The following is a 21,217-nucleotide window of genomic DNA, read 5'->3' as shown; positions in this document are numbered from 1 at the left end:
AGATTATATGAAAATTAGACAATTCCAGGTTCTGAATGAATCTTTTGGAAGCAAATAAAAATTGACATTTTGCACTACTTGACAGTTTATGATAATTGAGTTACAGTAGCTTGGCATTTCAAATGCAGCCAAATATCATTGGACCAATTTTAAACTACTTCTCTAAGTTCTATTCCATTGGCAGCTTCCTTAATGTAATGCTAATGAAAAATTGGAAGGATAATGAATTACATTTTATTTTCCTCCCCTCTCAAACACCCACCATTCCCTTTTATATTTTGCAGAAAGTTGCACCTCTGGTTTTTGAGCAATGATGGTTGAAGTAGTGGGCACTTTAATATAAAACACTTGAACTGTTTCTTATTTTTCTTCCCCAGGAACATGAGGAAAGGCACAGTGAGGGAAGTCCACAAAGGCACAGTGAGGGGACTGAATGTGCAACAAACAGCAATCACAAACACATTGTGGTACAGAATTTCTAAGTACACAATGGCACACAAACTATTGCTAGAGAAAAAATTTCCTTGTTGCAGGATGTACAGGTCCCAATAAAGGGAGATTTTCCATCCCCACGTTACACAAGACAGAACTATAAATTCTTTTGACTGGATTTTTGGAACACCTGAGGACAACATCCAGTGGTATAAAATAAACAAGCGCAAAAAAAAACATGCTCTCCCTTAACATTCAAATGCCATGATGAAAATTATAATTAATTGCACCTCAAAAGGAAACCTTTCTTTACATTTTGAAGGTTATTCCATTAGATATTTGGTAGTTTTCACTATGATCAAATATTATCACAAACACAGATTCCCAAGAATCCCAGTATAAGGTGCAATTTATATTGGAGTAGGTGGTATTCTTCCCAGTAGACAGGAGTTCCTGAGGGATGCAGGTTTGATCTCTTCCTTCATCATGTTCAGTGTCTCGGTTGTAGTGCAGTGTAGGAGGTCACCACGAAGTAGGTTGGGATGCTGTTACAGAAGTTGGATGGGCAAGGTAGGGAACATTAAGGAATAAACTGGGTAGGGAAGAAATCAAGAGGAAAGTTATGGTGCAATTTCTATAGCTGGCAATGTACCCTGGGATTTAATTGATTGCTAACACATAAATGTTCAAGGTCACACTGGAGGGGTAGTGTGAAGGAAATACTGAAAAGCATCTGGAATTTGTACCACCGTGCCAGTATGAGCTCATCTCTCCTGTGAGAGAGTAGGTGCAGTAGCAGAGGTAGTGAAAGGAGGTCTAGATATTACAGTTGCTATAATTTGTATTATCTGTAGCTGGCTAAAAGGCAAAACCTGATTTAATAACCCTTAACTTGCACTATAGATTTCAAAATTTAAGAAAAAAATTGCAATCTAAAAATTGTATTGAAGCATAGTTTGGAAAAGAGAATTCTACATAAGGATTGCTTTATTTTCAAACCTTTCACTGACTGAGCAAGAAATAGGAAATAAAAGCATACATCCTGAAAATATCAAAAAGGAACTTGTGGAGAAAGAATTAATGTTTCAGACTGATAGCCTTCCATTAGAGAGGATGAAAGGTCAGCAACTTGAAATGTCTTTTTTTTAATACCCATTTAGTACAGTTTTATCCCTGCTTCCCTTTGTAATTCCTGATTAATACAGTTCATTTCCAGTATGTGCCTGTTAAGACTAAATAAAGAATTGCTGTGTGGCACACTGTTGTTCTTTTGAAGGTCAGGCCTGGCAATCTCATTCAAGAGGCCAAATGAGAATCTGGAACAGTTATGTTTGAAAGGACTTGAATCCAGGTCATATGCCTAGGAGTTTGCTGGAAACTGCAGTAAGTAAGACAAAGGACATTTTTGTATTAAAATTCATTTATAAGATCTGGAAATGTTCAGGAACAATTTCTTATGACCACTGGGAAGGCAGAGGCGAGCTCCCTCCTTGAATCTCCATCTGTTGGGGTTCATTTTGTAGTTGTTAGTTTGAGAAAATGTTCCAAATGGTGATACAGTAGCCATACTTCTGGTTAGTAAATGCCCTATGTAACTGAAGCATACCCTCCCTACCTTTTTGTAATAAATTTCCTTCAAAATAAATAACATCCTGTTAGCTTTCCTAATTACTCACTGTACCTTTGTGAATCATGCACTAAGAGGCTCAGATCCTTTTGTATCTGAGTTCTAGAGTCTCGCCATATGTTGCTTATTTTTCCTGCCAAAATGGACATTATTTCACGTTATCCCACATTTGTCAGATCTTTGCCCATTCACTTAACCTATCTATGTCCCTTTGGCAGCCTACCTATGTTCATAACAGTAATGGTTCATCTGGAATTACAGTTGCTCACTTCTATGGCCAGGAAATTAAACCAATTATACAGCAGGCCAGGCAGCATCTGTGGAGGGAGAAACAGTTGATGTGATTTGGGGGAAAATGAAACTCCAGAGCAATGGCAATCTACAAATGAAAATCAAAACAGCATTTTAATAAAGTATCCTCTGTGGGTTCCTATATATCAGTCATCGCAAAAGATATCTGGGTGTGGATTGGAGAAGGATGGTACATTCACTTATAACTCTGAATACTACTTAAAATGATGTGCTTTAGCAGTGAGGAGCAGCACAAGTATCAGCTGTAAATGGTAATTTTACATCTGATTGTTTGCATTAGTGTATTTTTTTCCAAAAACTGCAGCACTAAATGGCTGTAGTATCAAACAAACCCCTCGATCTTATTTACTCATTATAAAATGGTGATTGTAAAACATGGAGAGTTTAGTTAAACTGGTTAAGGGTTAAGCAATTGTGTAACTGATATGTAAAGTATACATGTACTGTTAACTGCAGTAAGGATCTTTTTGGTTATGTAACTATGAGGGTGTGTCAATATCTCTGTTAATGTCTTTCTATGCAGTAATCTTTAATGCAATCAGTTGCTAGTTTGTTCAACATCGTCATAAATTAAACTGACCAAACCTGTGTGGCCAGTGAGCTGATGGAGGCAAGGAGGAATGAGCATTGGTCTGCAGGAAGAGTGAAATGGAGAAAAGGTGTGAATGTAGCAAAAACAATTAAACAGAGTCTGGGGTTTACAGGGCAGAGTAATTCTGAGTTTTCATGTGTTCCACATAAGGACTGCAGATTGGTGACCAAGAAGGATATAAACTCAGTGGGATTGAGACATCTTCAGACATATCTGAAGAGAACATAAGTAGAGCAGACACGAGTATTGTCATAAAGGAGATCAGGAGCACTGATATCCTAGTGCCATTGTGAAGAATTTTCTTTATGCCTTTAGATGAATTTGATAAATTTTAGCTTAATATGATATTGATATGTATCCATAAGGTTTAAGTTGTCAACAACTTGTATGTGTTACGTTGGGAATGCTTTATCATCTGATTTATCATTGTTATGCTTGTATTAAAAATTGTATGAGAAATTAAGTACAGGCAGTCCCCGAGTTACACAAGCTTTCTGTTCCAGAGAACTGTCCGTAAGCTGATTTCTCAAAGTCAAAGTCATTGTTTTCTATAGCTACCCATATTATCTTGGTCTATGCATATTTGCTATAATTTCATTTCATCAAATATTCACCCTGATGCTCCCTATAACTAATGGAATATATACCACATCCAGTCATAAACACCATGAAACATTATTACTATTTTGAAAAATGCTTTTTTAAAAAAAATGTATGGGAGAATTTGCATAAAGTTGCAAGTCAGATCATCCGCAACCGGGGGAACCGCTGAAGTGACAATAATCCAGTGGGCATGGTCAGGTCAGGATCAGTTTGCAGAATGTAGAAGTGGACATTTTGTATAAAATTAATATGTTTGGCTCTTGAGGCATAAATAACCCAGTTGGATGGGGATAAGAGTTATGTTTGGATTTTGTCGTTTTTCTCCTGACAATTCAACTGCACATGATGAATGGGTAACTTGAATTGATTCTTTGTATGTCATTTGTTAAATGCTTGAAGGCAAAATGGTTTAATTCACATTTTATTCAAAGAGGAAGAGTAAATCTCTTCTATGGTCTATTGATTCTATATGGTGTACTCTATGCTGGATGTAATAAATACTTTGAGGAAATGTGGTAATGTCACAGTAGCGCTGGCTGACTTTGACCTTCTTGGGTTAGTCTTTGATCTTCTTGAATCCTTTGTTTTAAAGAAGGACTTAATTTTTAATATACACTTAAATTCTAATTCCATTCAACCTGTCCATCAATGTTCAATAATTCATGCACATAAACATCCATGTCCTTTGAAGTGCTGCATGTCGGAGCTGCAGTATTTTGAGATGAGTCATTAAACTAAGGTCTTGTCTGTGTTCTTGGGTGAATAAAAGATCCCACAGCATTTGTTTTTGGAAAAGCAGGGAATTTATTACCACTACACTAGGTAATACTTCTCCTTCAATCAACATTGTAAAATCAGATCGTCAAGTCATTACTTCATGCTGTTTGTGGGATCTTGCTGTGAAAGTTCACTGCTATTATTGCAGTAACTGCACTTCAGAAATCCTTTGTAGGTTGATCCAAAGTGCTTTGCATCCAAAGGCCATGAAAGACTATGTAAATGCAAACAGAAGGGTAATTACTCATTATTCACTTCATTATCACAAGTCTATGTTTAGAACTTCACACCTTTCTTCTACCAGTCTGCAACTCTTGTTTACATACAGACATTCAAATAGAGTTAAATCTTATTTGCTGAACCAAGTTTCCTGCACCACATGTTGAGATTTGACAATTCTGCTCCTTGATTAGAGCCTTGTTCAGTTTCCAAATTTCTGTATTCCCAACAGTCACCATGGTTGCTATTAATGAGCAACTGAAACTGTTAGCACATGCAGCGTCAAAAGGATTGCGGATGTAGTCAGTGGAATACTGCAGCAACGAGATGCTGGAGGAACTCAGCAGGTTGGGCAGCACCGATGGAGGGAAGTGGACAGTCCATGTTTTGGGTTGAGGATCCTTCATCTGGACTCCAGCATCTTGTGTTTTGCTCCAGATTCCAGCATCTGTAGTCTTTCACATCTCCAGTAGAATACTGCAGCTGAAAAACACTAATGATGCTGGAGGAACTCAGCAGGCCAGGCAGCATCAGTGGAGAAAAGCAGGCTTGAAGGGTCCCGACCCAAAACATTGACTGCCTACATTTCTCCACGGATGCTACCTGGCCTGCTGAGTTCCTCCAGCATCATTAGTGTTTTTCATCTAGATTCCAGCATCTGCAGTCTTCTATTTCCCTAGAATACTACAGCTTACTGATTTACCTAATATCTAAACACATTGAAGAAGCAATCGTTATCTGTTCAACCCAAATATAACCCTCGGAGCCCAGTTCTTACTGAGTCCTAGCTGGTGGGAATGGCTGGGACCTTTTGAAACACTTTCTGGGATGTTTGGTGTGTAGGTGCCTTAGTTTCTGGTACTTATTGTTATAGGCTGTCTGAATCAAAAGATCATTGACCTCCTCCTTCATGAAGATTGGTGTGAAGGAGGTGAGTGCTTGAGGTTTTAGAAAATATCTAAGGTCTCAAACATAAACCTTTTTGGAACAGGACTTGGTAATTTTTGTTTTAAATAATTACAACTAATGACTGAGTGGTTTTGCCAGGGAATGAGAAGAAACTGTTTCCATTGTCAGGAGCCAGTAATTGTTTTTTTTCTTAAATCTGCATCCTCCAAAGGATTTAGTTGGGGGGTTTCCACAGCATTGTCTAATTGGGGGTGGCAACAGATTCAGTAGGATATGAGGTTGCTCTGGCAGACTGCAAAAGAACCCCAAAGGTTTCTATTTTCTGGCAAAGACATGCTTGATAAGTGGAAGGCTTTCGAAAGTGAAGTATTGAGAGTACAGAATCTGTATGTTCCTGTTAGAATAAAAGGCAAGACTAACAGGTTTAGAGAACCTTGGCTATTGAGGGATGTTGAGGCCCTGGTAAAGAGAAAGGAGGCACATATCAGGTATAGGCAGTTAGGATCAAATGAGGTGCTTGAGGAGTACAAGAAATGCAAGAGAGCACTTGAGAGAGAAATCAGGAGGGCAAAAAGAGGACAGGAGGTTCCTCTGGCAGACAAGGTGAAAGGATCCCAAGGGTTTCTATAGCTATATTAAGAGCAAAAGGGTAGCAAGGGACAAAATTGGTCCTCTTGAAGATCAGCATGGTCATCTACACATGGAGCCAAAAGAGATAGGGGAGATCTTAAATGAATTTTGCATCTGTATTTACTTTGGAGACAGACTATAAAACTGAGGCAAGAGTAGTGAGGTCATGGACCTTATCCAGATTACAGAAGAAGAGGTGCTGGCTGTCTTGAAGTGAATGAAAGTGAATAAATCCCCAGGGCCAGATAAGGTGTCCTCTCAGACCTTGTGGGAGGCTGAAGAACTTGCAGGGGCACTGGCAGAGATATTTAAAATATCCTTAGTCACAGGTGAGGTGCTAGATGACTGGAGGATAGCTAATGTTGTTCAAGAAAGGCTCTGAGAATAAGCTGGGAAACTATAGGCTAATAAGCCTGATGTCAGTTGTGGGTAAATTTATTGGAAGGAATTCTAAGGGACAAGATAAGCATTTGTATAGACAAGGCCTGATGAGAGAGAGTCAACATGGCTTTGTGTATGGTAGGACATGTCTTGTTAATCTTAAACCTCTTCAGGGAGGTTACCAAGAAGGTCAATGAGGGAAATGCAGTGGACATGGACTTTAGCAAGACCTTTGACAAAGTCCCGCATGCTCCAGAAGGTTAAGTCACTTGGCATTCAGGAATGAAGTAGCCAATTGGATTGAATGTTGGCTTAGCAGAAGAGAGTGATAGTGGATTGTTGTCTCCCTGACTAGAGGTCTGTGACTAGTGTGTTGCAGGGATTGGTGTTGGATCTGTTGTTGTTTATCAACTAAATCATTTTAATATAAATGATAATGTGGTAAACTGGATCAGCATATTTGCAGATGACAATCATGGACAGCGAGGAACGCTATCAAAGCTTGTAGTGTAATCTTGACCAGCTAGGTCAGTGGGCTGAAAAATGGCCAATGGAATTTAATGCAGACAAGTGAGGTGTTGCACTTTAGGAGAACAAACCAGGGTAAGACTTGCACAGTGAATGGTAGGGCTCTGAGGTGTGTGGTAGAACAGAGGGACCTGGGAATACAGATCCATAGTTCCTTGAAAGTGCTGTCACAGGTAGATTGGGTCATAGTGAGCTTTTGGCAGTTTGACCTTCATAAATCAGGGTACTGAGTACAAGGGTTGGGATGATGTTAAAGTTTTACAAAGACATTGAGGCTGAACTTAGAGTATTGTATGCATTTCTGGTCACATACCTACAGCAAAGATATCGATAAACTTGGAATGTAGAGAAAACTTACAAGGATGTTGCTGAGACTCGAGGACCTGAGTTATGGGGAAAGGTTGAATAGGTTAGGACTTTATTACCTGGAGCGCAGGAGAATGAGGGGTGATCTTGGAGGTATATGATATTGAGGGGTATAGATAGGGGAAAAGCCTGCATGCATTCATCCTAAGGTTGGGTGAAACTAGAACTAGAGAGCATAGGTTTAGTATGAAAGGCAAAATATAAGGGGAACTTCTTCCCTCAGGGTGGTGCGAGTGTGGAATGAGCTGCCAATGGAAGTGGTAGATGCGGGTTCAATTGTAACGCGAGAAGTTTGGGTAGGTACATGGATGGGACTCAGCAGAAGATCAGGTCAGCATGGATTAGATAGGCCAAAAGGCCTGTTTCTGTGCTGTAGTAAAGAAATAGGAACCAAAGTGGAAATTTGTAGGATTATGGGATGTACAGGATCAGAAGAGGCTGCAGAGGATTGTAGATCAGCCAGCTCCATTAGCACAACCGTCCCCACCACAGATATCAAAAGGCAGCATCCATCACTGAGGACCCTCACCATCCAGGATATGCCCTCTGTTACTGACAGCAGGGAGGTGGAACAGGAACCTGAAGACCTAAACTTAATTCAGAAACAGCTCCTTACCCTCTGCCATCAGATTTCTGAATGGTCCATGAACACTACCTTGCTTTTTGCACTATTAAGTAATTTATAGTAAGTTTTGGCTTGCACTCCGTTGCTGCCACAAAACAACAAATTGCACGACATGTCAAGTGATGATAAACCCAATTCTGAAAGAACTGGTTCATGGAGCTCATGTGATGTATTGAATGGTCTCCAGCAACATAATGAAACTTTGCAGGCAGGCCTCTGGTTATTAATAGGGTTTCATTCGAGAACTGATCACAAGTCAAATGAACAAAGTGTGTGGGAGGATCACAAACTACTGTGCAGGAGAGCAAGCAGGCGTGATACAGTGGCCTGGCAGCAGTTGGTAAATCCATCCCACGAGTCTCCTAAGTTCTTAAATACAGTGTGTCCACAAGCAGAGTGTTCATAACCCAGGGAGGGCTGGTATACAAGTTTCTGAATCAGGTTTATCACCATTATGAAATGTTTTTTTTCCTGACAACAGTCCAGTGCAAAGACAAAATTACTATAAATTACAATAAATAGTGCAAAAGAAAGTAATGTTCATTGACTGTTCAGAAACTTGATGGCAGAGGGGAAGAAGCTGTTCCTAAATCATTGCGTATGGGTCTTCAAGCTCCTGTATCTCCTCCCTGATGGTAGTAATGAGAAGGGGGCATGTCCCAGATGGAGTGGGTCCTTAGTGATGGATGTTGCCTTCTTGAGGCACCATCTCTTGAAGATGGCCTTGATGATAGGAAGGGTTGTGCCTGGTGATGGAGCTGGTTGAGTCTACAACCTTCCACAGCCTCTTGAGATCCCATGCATTGGACCCTCTATACCAAGCTGTGATGCAACCAGTCCAAATGCTCTCTACCATACCTCTATAGAGATTTGCAAAGGTCTTTGGTGACGTACAAAATCTCTTCAAACTCCTAACAAAGTAGAGCTGTTGGTGTGCTTTCTTTGTGATTGCAATGTGTTGGGCCCAAGATAGATCCTCAGATGTTGACACCCAGGAACTTGAAGCTGCTTACCCTTTCCAGCGCTGACCTGAGGACTGGTGTGTGTTCTCCCAATTTCCCCTTCCTGCAGTCCACAATCAATTCCTTGGTCTTGATGTTGAGAGGTGGTTGTTGCAACACCACTCAACTAGCCAAACTCACTCCTGTACACCACCTCCTCACCATCTGAGATTTTACCAACAAGTGTTGTCATCTGCAAATTTACAGATGACATTTGAACAGTGCTTAACCAGAGTCACATGTAGAGAGAGGTAGAGAGCTAAGCACACAGCCTTGAGGTGCACTTGTGTTGATTGTTAGGAAGGAGATGTTATTACCAATCTGCATTGACTGTTTCCCATTAAGGATGTAGAGGATCCAGTTGCCTCAGGAGATAGAGGCCCAGGTTTTGAAGCTTGTTGATTAATACTGAGGAAATGATTGTGTTGAAAATAGAGTTGTAATCAAACAGCAGCCTGACATAGGTTTTGCTGATGTCCAGGTGCTCCAAAGCAGAGTGGAGAGCCAGTGAGATTGCACCCACTGTAGACCTGTTGAGGCAGGAGGCAAATTGCAACAGCACTAGGTCCTTGCTCAGGCAGGAGTTAATCCTAGCTATGACCAACCTCTTAGCACTTGATCATAGTAGATGTGAGTGCTACCGGGCAATAGTCATTGAGGCAAATCACCCTGCTCTTCTTAAGCACTGGTGTGATTGCTGCCCTTTAAGCAGGTGGGAACCTCCGACTGCAGCAGTGAGAGTTTGAAGATGTCCTTGAACACTCCAGCCAGTTGGTCAGCACAGGTTTTCACTACCCAGCAAGGTACACAGTCAGGGCCTGACACCTTGCAAGGGTTTACCCTCTTGAAGGATGTTCTGGCATCGGCCTCCAAGACAGATCACAGGGTCACCTGATGCTGTGGGCATTTGCACAGGTGTAGTGTTATTTCCTTTTCAAAGTGTGCATAAGAGGTATTGAGCTCATCAGGGAGTGAAGCATCACTGCCATTAATGCTGTTAGGTTTCACCTTGTAGGAAGTAATAGCATACAAAAACCCAAGTATGTTCCAGTTCACCAATTAATTTAAAGCAGTCCTCTGCCTCCCTCGACCATACCTTTTGTGGTCCTCACCACTGGTGCGGAGGTCCTGCTTCTGCCTATATTCCAGGAGTAGAAGTACAGCCAGGTGATCAGACTTGCCTAAGTGCAGGTGTGGATGGTACAATAAGTATTCTTGATGGTGGTGTAATAGTGACAATGTGTTGGCTCCTCTGGTTCTGCAGGTAACATGTTAAAGTGCAATTTGATTATTTTGCTTGGTGAGCAGGCCTTTAAAAATATCTGCCTTCAATGAATCTCCACTGAATGAATAAGTATCCTAATACATGCATATTTGAATTAGGTCAGTTCTGCTCATCTTTAATATAGTAAAATGGGCTAGAAATTTGGTTGTGGTCCTCAAAAAGATTGCTGTTGAAAATCTCATGGGTGGAAAGATTTCACATGTTTCTGGCCATCTTGGCTCCCATTGGTAACATTGCCTCTTCATTTTTCCACTGGTTTATTGTACTTAGTGTGAAATTTCTCAGGTTGCAAAATACCCAAATTCCCTCATCAGCAGGATTTTCCAAACGATGGTCTGCAAAACAGCAGGTGCTGTTTACTTGCAGAATGATTGGCCTTTTACTAATGAAGGTTCAGAAGCAGCATTGAGGGGTTGATAACACAACCTGCATTTTATAGCCACACTGCTACACATCACTCTACACTCAAGACATTGTTGCAACTCCATAATTGACAGTTAATGGGGATTTGTCTACATGTATCACACTTCTTGAAGGATGATAATGCTCATGCAACAGAGGCCTCCCAGGCAACACAGGAACTATGTCCTATGTAGGAGAGAAGAGTACAGTACCCAATACATGGGCTTTATAAGAACCCTTGCTGTTGCTTTCAGAAGGTTAAGTGACATATTTGATCCCACAGGATAAAGTTATCAGCACCACTTGCTATCAAAGTCAAGATCACATTCATTCATAACTTGCCAATATCAGTCATTCCAGGTGACAGACACTGTACATTGCTCACCACTGCATTAGGGAGGCCATGGTCACAGCAGAAGAGGCAACTTCACCAACTTTAGCCCACAGCAACAAGCAAACTACCCACAAGGTACATTGCAAGTTCCCCCAAAAGGTTAAGCACACACCCAGCACTCAGCCATTAAAAATCCCAATTTGCAACAAACAAATCCTCCTTAACAGGGAGAAAGAACATTCTTTCAAAGTGCAGTTAGTGATAGGCCATACCTAATAGTCAATTAGAGGAATGTTGGTAGCTTGCACAACTCATTCATTCTTTAGCAGTCATTGCTGCCTCTTTTCTCTCAGGGGGTCACACTGCCCCAAGAGATGGACCTTGGGGGTCCTGAACTGTCCAGTGCTCAAATAGCTGCTCAGAACACTGAACACATCAGCTATCCAGTCAAATCCAGGCAGCCATCCAGAGCTTAATGGAGACCACACTGGGACTGCTGAGAATACATAATCACTATCTACACCATCTAGGTGACAATGAGCAGTATTCAGTAACCAGGTCACTTACCTTGCTGTGGTCTACTCTGCACAGTATTATCTGGCCACAAAACAAACTCCACTACTGCCTGCCAAGATACATGAAGTGGAGGACCAGCAGCTGAGATGTCAAGAACCCCAGGTGAAGACCAAGCTCAGGGCAACCAGAAGTTGGAGGAAGAGACCAAACTCAATAGAAGTCCTATGCCAAGCTGCTCCAAAGATAGAACCTTTTTGGATAGGCTGAGATAGTACTTGATCCTAAAAAAAATTCCTAAACTCCACCCCTTCCTGCACACTCACCTTCAAATCACACACAATTGCAGGGTTATTTAAGCCACTGCTGTATTTTAGGAATAGTTTTCAGCTGGTGTGATGGTCAATTATTGCCACACAGCTGTGCTGCTATTAATGATTTAAATTGGCTTAAAAAGGATGTAGACACTCTCCCATAAACAGCAGGCCGAAGGTCCCAATTCAGTTTGCATTCTCAGCAAGACTTTACTACAAGGGCATTCTCAGAACAAAAGACCTTTATTTAATGAATCAGTATTGATAAATCAGTGAAGCTTTGTACAAAGATGAATGATTCCTCATTGTCTATTCTCTGCCTTAACTTTTATGGTTGGCACCTGTTGCATCTTAAATTCATCTTATCAGAGACTAAGTACAATTGTGGTGCACAGCTCATCCCATTTACAGACCAAAGATGTGCTTATCGAATGGTCCACTTTACATTTGAAGACAAGTACACTATTGGATGTTTAAGGTCAGAACAATAGAAAGTAGCAGATCTACTCATGCTAGAAGGTTACTGCTCCTGTGAAACTTCACAAAGGAAGTATCACATCAGAGCTGTGCAGCATTGTGCCTCAAGCGGGTACATCTGTCTCCACCCTTTACGCTGTTTCCTCCAACAATGATTTTTGAATGACAGACCCTTATCAAACAGCATGGATGCTCCTGCTCGTGCTTGGTATCTTCCAGCGTCATCTCAAAATCAATATCATACTCATGCTTTCAAAGGCACTGGTTCTATACCGCTCAGTTTCTGTGGATACTTGAGAGAAAACCCTGTCTCTATAGTAAATCAACATTATGAGCCTTTGAGCCTCAGTGGGAGTCCACTATTATTACTAACATTAAATCATCTTGCAGTAGGGGAGTCTGACAATAGCAGGCTGCTGCTGGCTGTATTGATTGTTCTCTGATGCCAAACTCCATGAAGTAGTCCAGGTAGCAAAATTTGGTCATCGTGATATGAACCACAGACGGCCCACATTGGCTCAGGTTAATGTCCTGTTCATTTAAAAGATCTAGTTAGGCTTATCCTAGGAATGGGCCAGCAATATGGATACATATTCATATATCCATATATATATTCATATGTATTCTTCACATTACTACTGTCAGGGAGGAGATACAGGAGCCTGAAGACCCACATTACTACTGTCAGGGAGGAGATACAGGAGCCTGAAGACCCACACTCAACGTTTCAGGAACAGCTTCTTCCCCTCCACCATTAGATTTCTGAACAGTCCATGAACACTACCTCATTATTCATCCTTTCGCACTATTTATTTATTTATTTTGGTGGCTTGTGATAATGTTTATGTCTTGTCTTGCACTGTCCTGCTGCCGCCAAACAATAAATTTCAGGACAAAAGTCAGTGATAATAAACCTGATTCTGAATGGGACTTTATACTCTTACAGCACATGAAGGCCAGGTGCAAGCTGCATCCATTGACAGAGGGATTCACCTTGTGCTTTTGAGGCGACAGTTTCACAAACACTCCAATTCAGTCACTTTAGTTGAGTAAGGTAAGAAACTGAAGGGAAAAAAGCGTGAGCGGAATCTACAGTTAGTTAAATTAAATTGCTTTACTCTGCATGAGTTGCATAAATAAATCAGCAACTACTTGAACAAAAATTGGTGGAAACATTAAAACTGTGAGTCAAAATTTACTCCAGCACCATCTTACAATACGCAGATTTCATTGTATACCTGGATACCCTATCATTACGGCACAGTTCTCTCTCTCTCGCTCTCTCTCATCTGAGATGCCAACGTCCTCTCAGGTGCCCTCACTGAGCTCTGCCCTTGACCAGTGTGCTTGCAGCCTGTGTGCATTGCTGAGGACAGTGCCCAACAACCAGAGGTTGCAGGAGAGATCCTGAGGGGGGTGGGAATCCTTGTTCCCATATTGGCAACTGGACCCTCTGGAACTGTGAGAAACAAAACTGCAGATGCTGGAAATCAGAAATAGGCAGACTGCAGTGTTGACAAAATAGCCATGGGCCATGGCTGTCTGCTTCCTGATGGCAGCACTGATACCCTGCAGTGCACCAATCTGCTAGTTCAGACTTAGTGGGACCCTGGAGGTCTGGGACTGTACCTCAATTGTACAGCCGGTGTGTTCCCTTGGCATTGCATTGCCTGACCCAGAAAAGAGAATCAATTCTGAAATGGCAGTGAACTTCTGCACCGGCTCCTGAGGGAATATGATCATAGAATCCACACTCTTGCTCATCTTTTGAAACTGGTTTGACTGTTGCTTACCCAAGGTATAATTTGGGAAAAGGCTCTTGTTGAGGGGGATGATCCAACCAGAGTCAGCACTGTTGTCTGGACTCGACTTCTGTGGATCTGAAACAGTAACTCCCTTTCTGCTCCCTGACTGTAGCCCACTAGTGCCAAATATCTATTATCATGAAGGGTGCCCCACTAATGTATGTGAGCTGGTGCTCTATTAGCACAAAAAGGGCTCTTCTTCCACAGGACGTGGTGCCTGCACCATTCCCTGCCCTACAGATGAAGGGTTTTCAGGTGATAAGACAGAATATGTTCCCTGTTAGTCAGCCCTGCGGAGTAAGTTTTCTTCCCGATGGCAACCTGCAGGCATCCCTACGGGACTTGCAATGTTATGGTCCATCATCTCTCCAGGCTCCTTGGACTAAACGTCTGGAAAAATTGATGTTGGTGCCTCCAAGTAATCGGCAAACTCCAATAACTGGGGAGATTGCTGTGTGTTTAATGTGCACTATCGCACTGTTTTTGGAGCCTTTGAAACCACGTTAAGCAAACTTGCTACATGCTTTTAATACAGACTACAACACTGAGGAGTTTTTAGCTCTATATTTTTACTTTATGTAAGCACTAATTCCTTTTGCAATTTTTCAATTTTCAACTCCTTACCAGGACAATAAATGTGCTAGCAACAGCCTACATTATGTAAAAAAGAATGAAACTGCAAATGCCAGAAATCTGAAATAATAACAGAAAACGGTGGAAATACACTACATATCCAAGGGGGTGTGGGGAAGACCAAGTTAGTCCGAGGAAATGTTAATTTAACTTTGATTTGGAAGATACAGCTGCAGTATGGAGCCAAAATGGAGACTCTGGCTGTATGTGATATGGGCTGCTAATCGACTGAAGAACTAAGGATTTTAAGAAAAGGGGCTGCAAGGGCCCTTCCAATAATTTGAGCTGAAGCCAGATATCCCAAGTTGATCTTCAAGATCACAGCAGGATTACAACTGTTCAAGAATTTCTTCATGGATTTGCTTACGGACAACTCTGAATAAGGATCAATTAATGCCCTGCATAGGTGTTATTTCTACATTTTTAACTGGTAAAGTCCAAACAGCTGCAAAACAGACTACAGCAATTTCATTGATTCAAGGTTTAATTGATTGCTGACTGTCCAGTTTTGAGCTTTTTTTTTCCTGGACTTGATAGAAGACACACACATTGCAGCTTGGCTTGGTGTCCAAAAGCTGTAATAAAGATCTAAAGTTCATTATTTCAATAAAGTTATAGATCTGGGCATTTTAATTGGATGGTTTGAAGCACTTAATACTGTAAACAGAAAGAATTTAAAGTCTTGTATAAAATTATGGAAAGTTCTACAGATTGGTTATAAAGCAGAATTCTCATTGACCTCTCACCAATTGCAATTTTTTCTAATAGCGCTGGGAGGAAGGGAGAATCAGGATTAGCTGGAACTGCTCCAGTAGCAGAGAAATACATTATTCATCCTTTCTTTTGCATTCTTGGCTTTATTGGAAGTCTCAACCATTGACAGGATTGCTCTGTGTGGTAGAAATCTGATAATTTGGCACTTTCAGCTGCCTGGGTGTGTGAGAAAACAGTGGTAGAGTAGATGGCACTCTTAGGAATTGTCCCATCCTTGGCACTGGTAATCCTGAACACGATTCATGCACTGACTCATTGAATAAAATGCTTTAGACTCTTGATTCCTTCTCTTAATTGATATGCTGATTTTAGGTGGTAAGCATCAACCCTGTTTACCACCCAAGCTCAGCATGACACTGTTAGAATGTGCTTTCTACTGTTAACTTCAAAATGCTTAGGATTTTGTTTGGGAGAAATTAGCATCATGTGGATCAATATGGTACAGTTCCTGCAAGTCATTTACTTTCCAATCTATCCTCCACTGTGGGTTTGGAACATTTGTACTGATGACAACCATAGCAACAGTGGAATTTCTGCAATCAATTGTTTACTGATTTATTGCATTCAATAGTTGATTTTTTTGTGCAAATAAATTAGCTTCAGTATAACTGATGTTTTTGAGTTCTGATCGAAATGCTGAAGGATCATCACTTGGTACTAATGGCCTCACAAAAGCAGAGGCCATTTATACCAAATACCATGCTTTTCACTTTGCATCTGATGTTTCTTTTTTGTATGGTTTTAAATTGTTTTAGTTTATTGGAACAAAGCCTTGGAGATAGCTTTGAATACTTTCTGAATAATGTTCTGTATCAAATGGTATAACCATGACAATCACCAACACAGTGTTTGCACTTTAACTGTGTATCACATCAGCCCACCAAATGTTTGAAATGAGATAAGCAAGAATGACCTTGGCTCCTTTATTGGCATGGCAAAGGTGATCTGAAGAAAATGGTTTGTCATCTTACTAAGTGAAAACTTCCAATAGTCATAAATCATCAGTGTTAAGTCTAGTGCACTTTTAATACCTTTTGAGGATCCAAAATTGTCTGACTACTGTGCTGATTTGCACAAAGGTTTTAAGCACCAACTAGAAATGGGTGTCTATAAAATCAGTTTGGAGAACACCGGTCATTGAAATAGACTAAAATGATACCAATGCTGTTCAGTAAGTACATGATGAAACTTTAATCTTGCAGTTTTTCAACAGTGGGGAACAGTTATTTTTAAATTAAGAATTAGTGATGTGGTAGTAAACCAGTAATGCTTACTAACCTGGCAAAATCTTGTGCAGTGTTCAGATCTGATTTTAAACAATACCACATTCTGATAAATCCATCCTTTTAGTATTTCAAATGGCAGAAGGAAATGTGAACAGAATTTCTGCCTTCTGCTGCTCAGCATCCCAGTTGACTCTGTTTCTTTCACTTAGTTTGAGCTAATTTTATTGCAAGACCTGTGCCAGGGGCCTAAAGCAGTGAACTGTAATTTGCAATAAGTGTTTCAAGGAGGCAAGCAAAGAGTTTGGCGATCCTGTTGGCAGAGGTTGATTACACAAGATGTTGGGGGAAAATGTTTATTTAAACTTCCAATTAAGAAACTGTTTGTTTGCTGATAGGCTGCTTCAAAGATGATCGGATTGTCTTCTGGACTTGGATGTTTTCGACGTACTTCATGGAGAAGTGGGCCCCAAGACAGGATGACATGTTATTCTATGTTCGTCGAAAGTTGACCTTTGCTGGTCCAGACAGCAGTGATGGGAAGCAGGTATGCACAGCAGATGTGTAATCAATTTAGAAAAAAAAAGTCCTATTAATTAGTTTGTGCTTTGTTTTTCTAAACTTCTCAACCAGCTAACTTGTTGTGAACTTTTCACTTTCTGGACTTGCCCTTTAAAGTTTTGAAAAGGTGGACGGCGGTGTTTTTGTGATGCTTTTCATGTCTTTGTCTGAGCATTCCAATGCAGTTTATAGCTAATGATGCACTTATGAAGTGTATGAAATGTAGGAGCCAAGCACTGCAAGCTCCTACAGACTGTAACATGATGATTAGAAAACCTTTTTTTAGAAATGAGGAATGAAAATTGGCCGAGACACACGAGACTAAATGTTGGTCATCTTTACATGGGATCTTTTGCATCCACCTGAGAGAACAGATGTGATTACCAATAAACACATTGTTGGGAAAAATTGTATCCCTAGCACTCAGAACTCCCAGTGATAGTTGATAGTGTCAGAGCTCATGTTTCTGCTTGTATGAAGTAGGGCGAACCCAGAACCAGCTGATTCAGAGTTAAGTGTGTAATCAATTGAACCACACCTTGTACTTTAGCTAATGTGTTCAATAATTTTATATGCATAAAATTGAGAAAGGAAAGGCCACTTGCTGAACTGTCAAAGCCTGCTCTTTAAAGTTTATCTATAATTGATTGGATTTGCCCATTTATAATTTCCCTGGGAAATTTATTTTCTTCGCTACAACCTTCAAGGGGAGAAGACTACTAAATATCTACCGACTCCTGTAGATTAAGTTGAGTCCTGTGTGCATGCTGTCATATTAACTTCAATCTTTCCTTCATTTGCGAAGAAATGAGTAGGAATATCACTGCAGAATAATCAGAATCCAAGCTCTAACACAGGAGCCAGTTCCCTGCAGCAACCGTCCTGTTGGCAGATCAATCTATTCCTTTCTTAAAAGGTGCTCATGCATAGAACAACATATTGATGCATCAAAGTGGCAAATTAACAAGAGTTCACCTGAATTTGGTTTTTTTTGAAAAAAGATAAATTTTGAAGTCTTTGACTTCCTTCTATTAGTAATTCCTGACAGTGCAGATTAATTTAACTTGTTATTTATTTAAGTCTCCTCCTCTTAACTGTTGGTTCTCCTGTATAAAATACATAAATACTTATTGAGGAAATTGGCCATCGAACTGGTTTTTCTTTCATGTTCAGGAGATCTGAGCAAAATAACTGAGTAGCACTTCTAAAATCGGGTTTAATTTCCTGTCCACAGGAGATTTCCTGATGCTGAAGTTCAAAGACAGCCACTTAATTGATCTTAGATGGAACAAAATCCTTATCCATCTCCAAGAAGGCAATTCCATTGCTCTATATCTTGCAAAACTGCAATATGTTAAGATTCTCCGGAGGCCTTTTGTGGGATTTTACAGCTGTCTGAAAATTAATCACCATGGATTCTTCCGCAAACATTTACTCTTCCAGGCATGAGAAGCTCTTCCAGGTGTTTTTTGTTTGTTTTGACAAGCCCAACAATAACCATCATATCAAGTTAAACCCTTGAAACCCACCCTTCTGAATAAGATTTTGTTTACATGTGCTGTTGTCACTTTGTATGTCCATGTCAAGTTGCATCCTATTACAATTGTCATATTTGCTGCTATTGGTATAAAAAAACCCAAGTCTTGAAGACAGAATCGTAGACCAATGTTTATGTAAATCTGTAATTGTGTCATTAGGATAAAGGAACCTGCTCTCTCTTCCTGTGAGCCAAATGAAAGAAGTATTAAATATGAAAGTATGCGGTACATGAGAGAGAGCCCTTGCTCCTTTCAAAAGGAGCAGTCTTGATGAGCAAACTGGCCTTATTGCTTCTGCTCTTTACAGAAATGAACCTGGTGACATAGTCAGGGTCCTTAATGATGTTGTGCGGTGATGGAGTGCTATATACAAAAGAGCATTCCAGGACACTGATCTGAAAATTGTATCCCAGCACTCTACCAAATATAATCTCGTTTCTAACATTTTCAAACTTGATGCTCAGTGACCCAAAAATATGATGCACTGTTTATAGTTTATTTTTCCACTGTGTAGCAATTCTTTAATTCCTAAATATTCTAATATAATCTTGCAGATTGGCAATCTGACCAATGGTGTATCTCTGCATGGCAATCTATATTGCTTTCTGTTTGATATGCCAAATACAATCTTAAAAAAGAGATTTCCACTAACCCGTATTGAATCATAAAGCATCACCCTCCCTCGCTCGTCCCCTGGGTCTCTGAGTTTACAGCAATACTTTCAGGTTTTGTGAGCAGGGTTAATTTCACAGCCTGATCCTGCCTGAAAGCAGCTCCCCCACTCTCTGCCCCCATCCATTAAAGACAGCAAATTATTCAGCACTGCAGAAATTCCAGCTCGCCGGTAATTGCCCAGGGAGTGAGTGTACACTAATAATTATTCATGAGCTGAGCAATGGGCCACAGTACAATCCTCTGCCATAGACTTTAATTAGTTCCATTATGAAGTACAGTTATTTTGTATTGGACAATATGTACGTTACCCAGGAAATACACTCCATGGAATTTGAGCTCTAAATACAAGTACTCTGGCGAAAGGTCTTTTGTGTCTCTCTCCAGTCATTCTTTGCTACCCATTTATTTTCAGGTCAAAGTTGTGTATTTGTTTTTAATAGAAAATTGTGTAGCCTGATTACATTCTCATCATAGAAGTTTTTAGAGGTTGTTTCTATAGTTAATGATCTTGATAATTAATTGAAGCAATATGTGTACACACAACAGGAACACTGATGTAAGTTCCTTCTCACAATCACCATCTCTGTGATGATGACTGCAAGTGGAGATGGTTCAGAGCAGGTTGATCTGACTCTGTAGACTTGTCTTTAGTTAGTTTCTAATAGGGGAAGTTGTTTCATTCTGGCCTGGATTTGAACCATCTGGTGAAAGGGTGATGTGCCAATCATTGGATAGCAACAGCTGACTGATTTCCTTCACAGTCATGCCCTGATTCACATGTCTTATGTCCCAATTACTCAAGATTCCGGTATTTTGCACATTGAGAGTCACTCATGCAACTACTCTCCTTACAAAAAATAAACTGCTGAAAGAACTTGGTGGGGAGGGGTAGGTTGAGCAGCATGTGTGAATTTTTGTTGATGTTTTGGATTGAGACGCTCATCAGGACTGAACGTAGCGGGAAGATGACCAGTATATAGAGTTGAGAGAAGGATGAGACAGAGGCTAGTAGGTGATGGGTGGAACCAGATTAGTGGGGGTGATGGGCAGATGATGCCAGATAGGGTAGGGGGAGAGGGGCGGTAAGACAATGGTAGGTGATAGGTGGAACCCCAGATAAAGCAGGGATGATGAGCAGATGGAACAAGACGGGGGAGATAGGAAAGATGACCCAAGGGAGAAGAAACCCAGGTAGATGGGTATGTGGCTAATGTGCAGATGGAACCAGGTGAGCGAGGGTCATGAGCCTAGGTAATGAGGGGGGGTGGAGGGATGAAAAAGGTGAACCAAAGGAGAGAGACCCTAGATGGACTTGTAGGAGTGAGGGAGGAATGGGTCACCTGAAATTGGGAAAATTCAACGTTCATCCCATTAGGCTGTAGCCAAGCGGAATGTGAAGTATTGTTCTAGTTTGTGTTCAGCCTCACCATGACAGTGGAGAAGGCCAAGGACAGTCAGGTCGGTACGGGAATGGGAAAAAGAAAGGGAATTGAAATGACATGCAACCAGAAGCTCAAGGTGGCTTTGGCAGACAGAGTGCAGGTGCTCTGCAAAATGGTTATCTAGTCTAAGCTTGGTCTCACCATTGTAGAGGAGGCCACGTCCTGAGCACCGAGAGCAGTAGACCAGGTTGGAGAAGGTGCACATGAATCTCTGCCTCATCTGGAAGGGCTGCTCAGGT

The 21,217-nt window shown here is 40.8% G+C and overlaps 1 protein-coding gene across 3 annotated transcripts in view; it reads left to right on the top strand.

The window, feature by feature from the left end:
• Positions 1-21,217, top strand: part of kiaa0930 — a 70,216-nt gene that overhangs the window by 14,120 nt on the left and 34,879 nt on the right. For 2 of the 3 annotated variants that reach the window (XM_052030567.1, XM_052030566.1), the window contains exon 2: positions 17,161-17,309. In XM_052030567.1, coding sequence (XP_051886527.1) covers positions 17,161-17,309 — 149 coding nt within the window. Of the gene's footprint in view, positions 1-13,273; positions 13,382-17,160; positions 17,310-21,217 lie in introns of all 3 variants that reach the window. The other variant, XM_052030568.1, reaches the window with a different exon arrangement.

This window comes from Pristis pectinata, chromosome 15 (genome assembly GCF_009764475.1).
Source record: "Pristis pectinata isolate sPriPec2 chromosome 15, sPriPec2.1.pri, whole genome shotgun sequence".
NCBI classification, from domain to species: domain Eukaryota; kingdom Metazoa; phylum Chordata; class Chondrichthyes; order Rhinopristiformes; family Pristidae; genus Pristis; species Pristis pectinata.
Note: the sequence above shows the minus strand (reverse complement) of the source record. Positions and strands in the feature narration are given on the sequence as shown.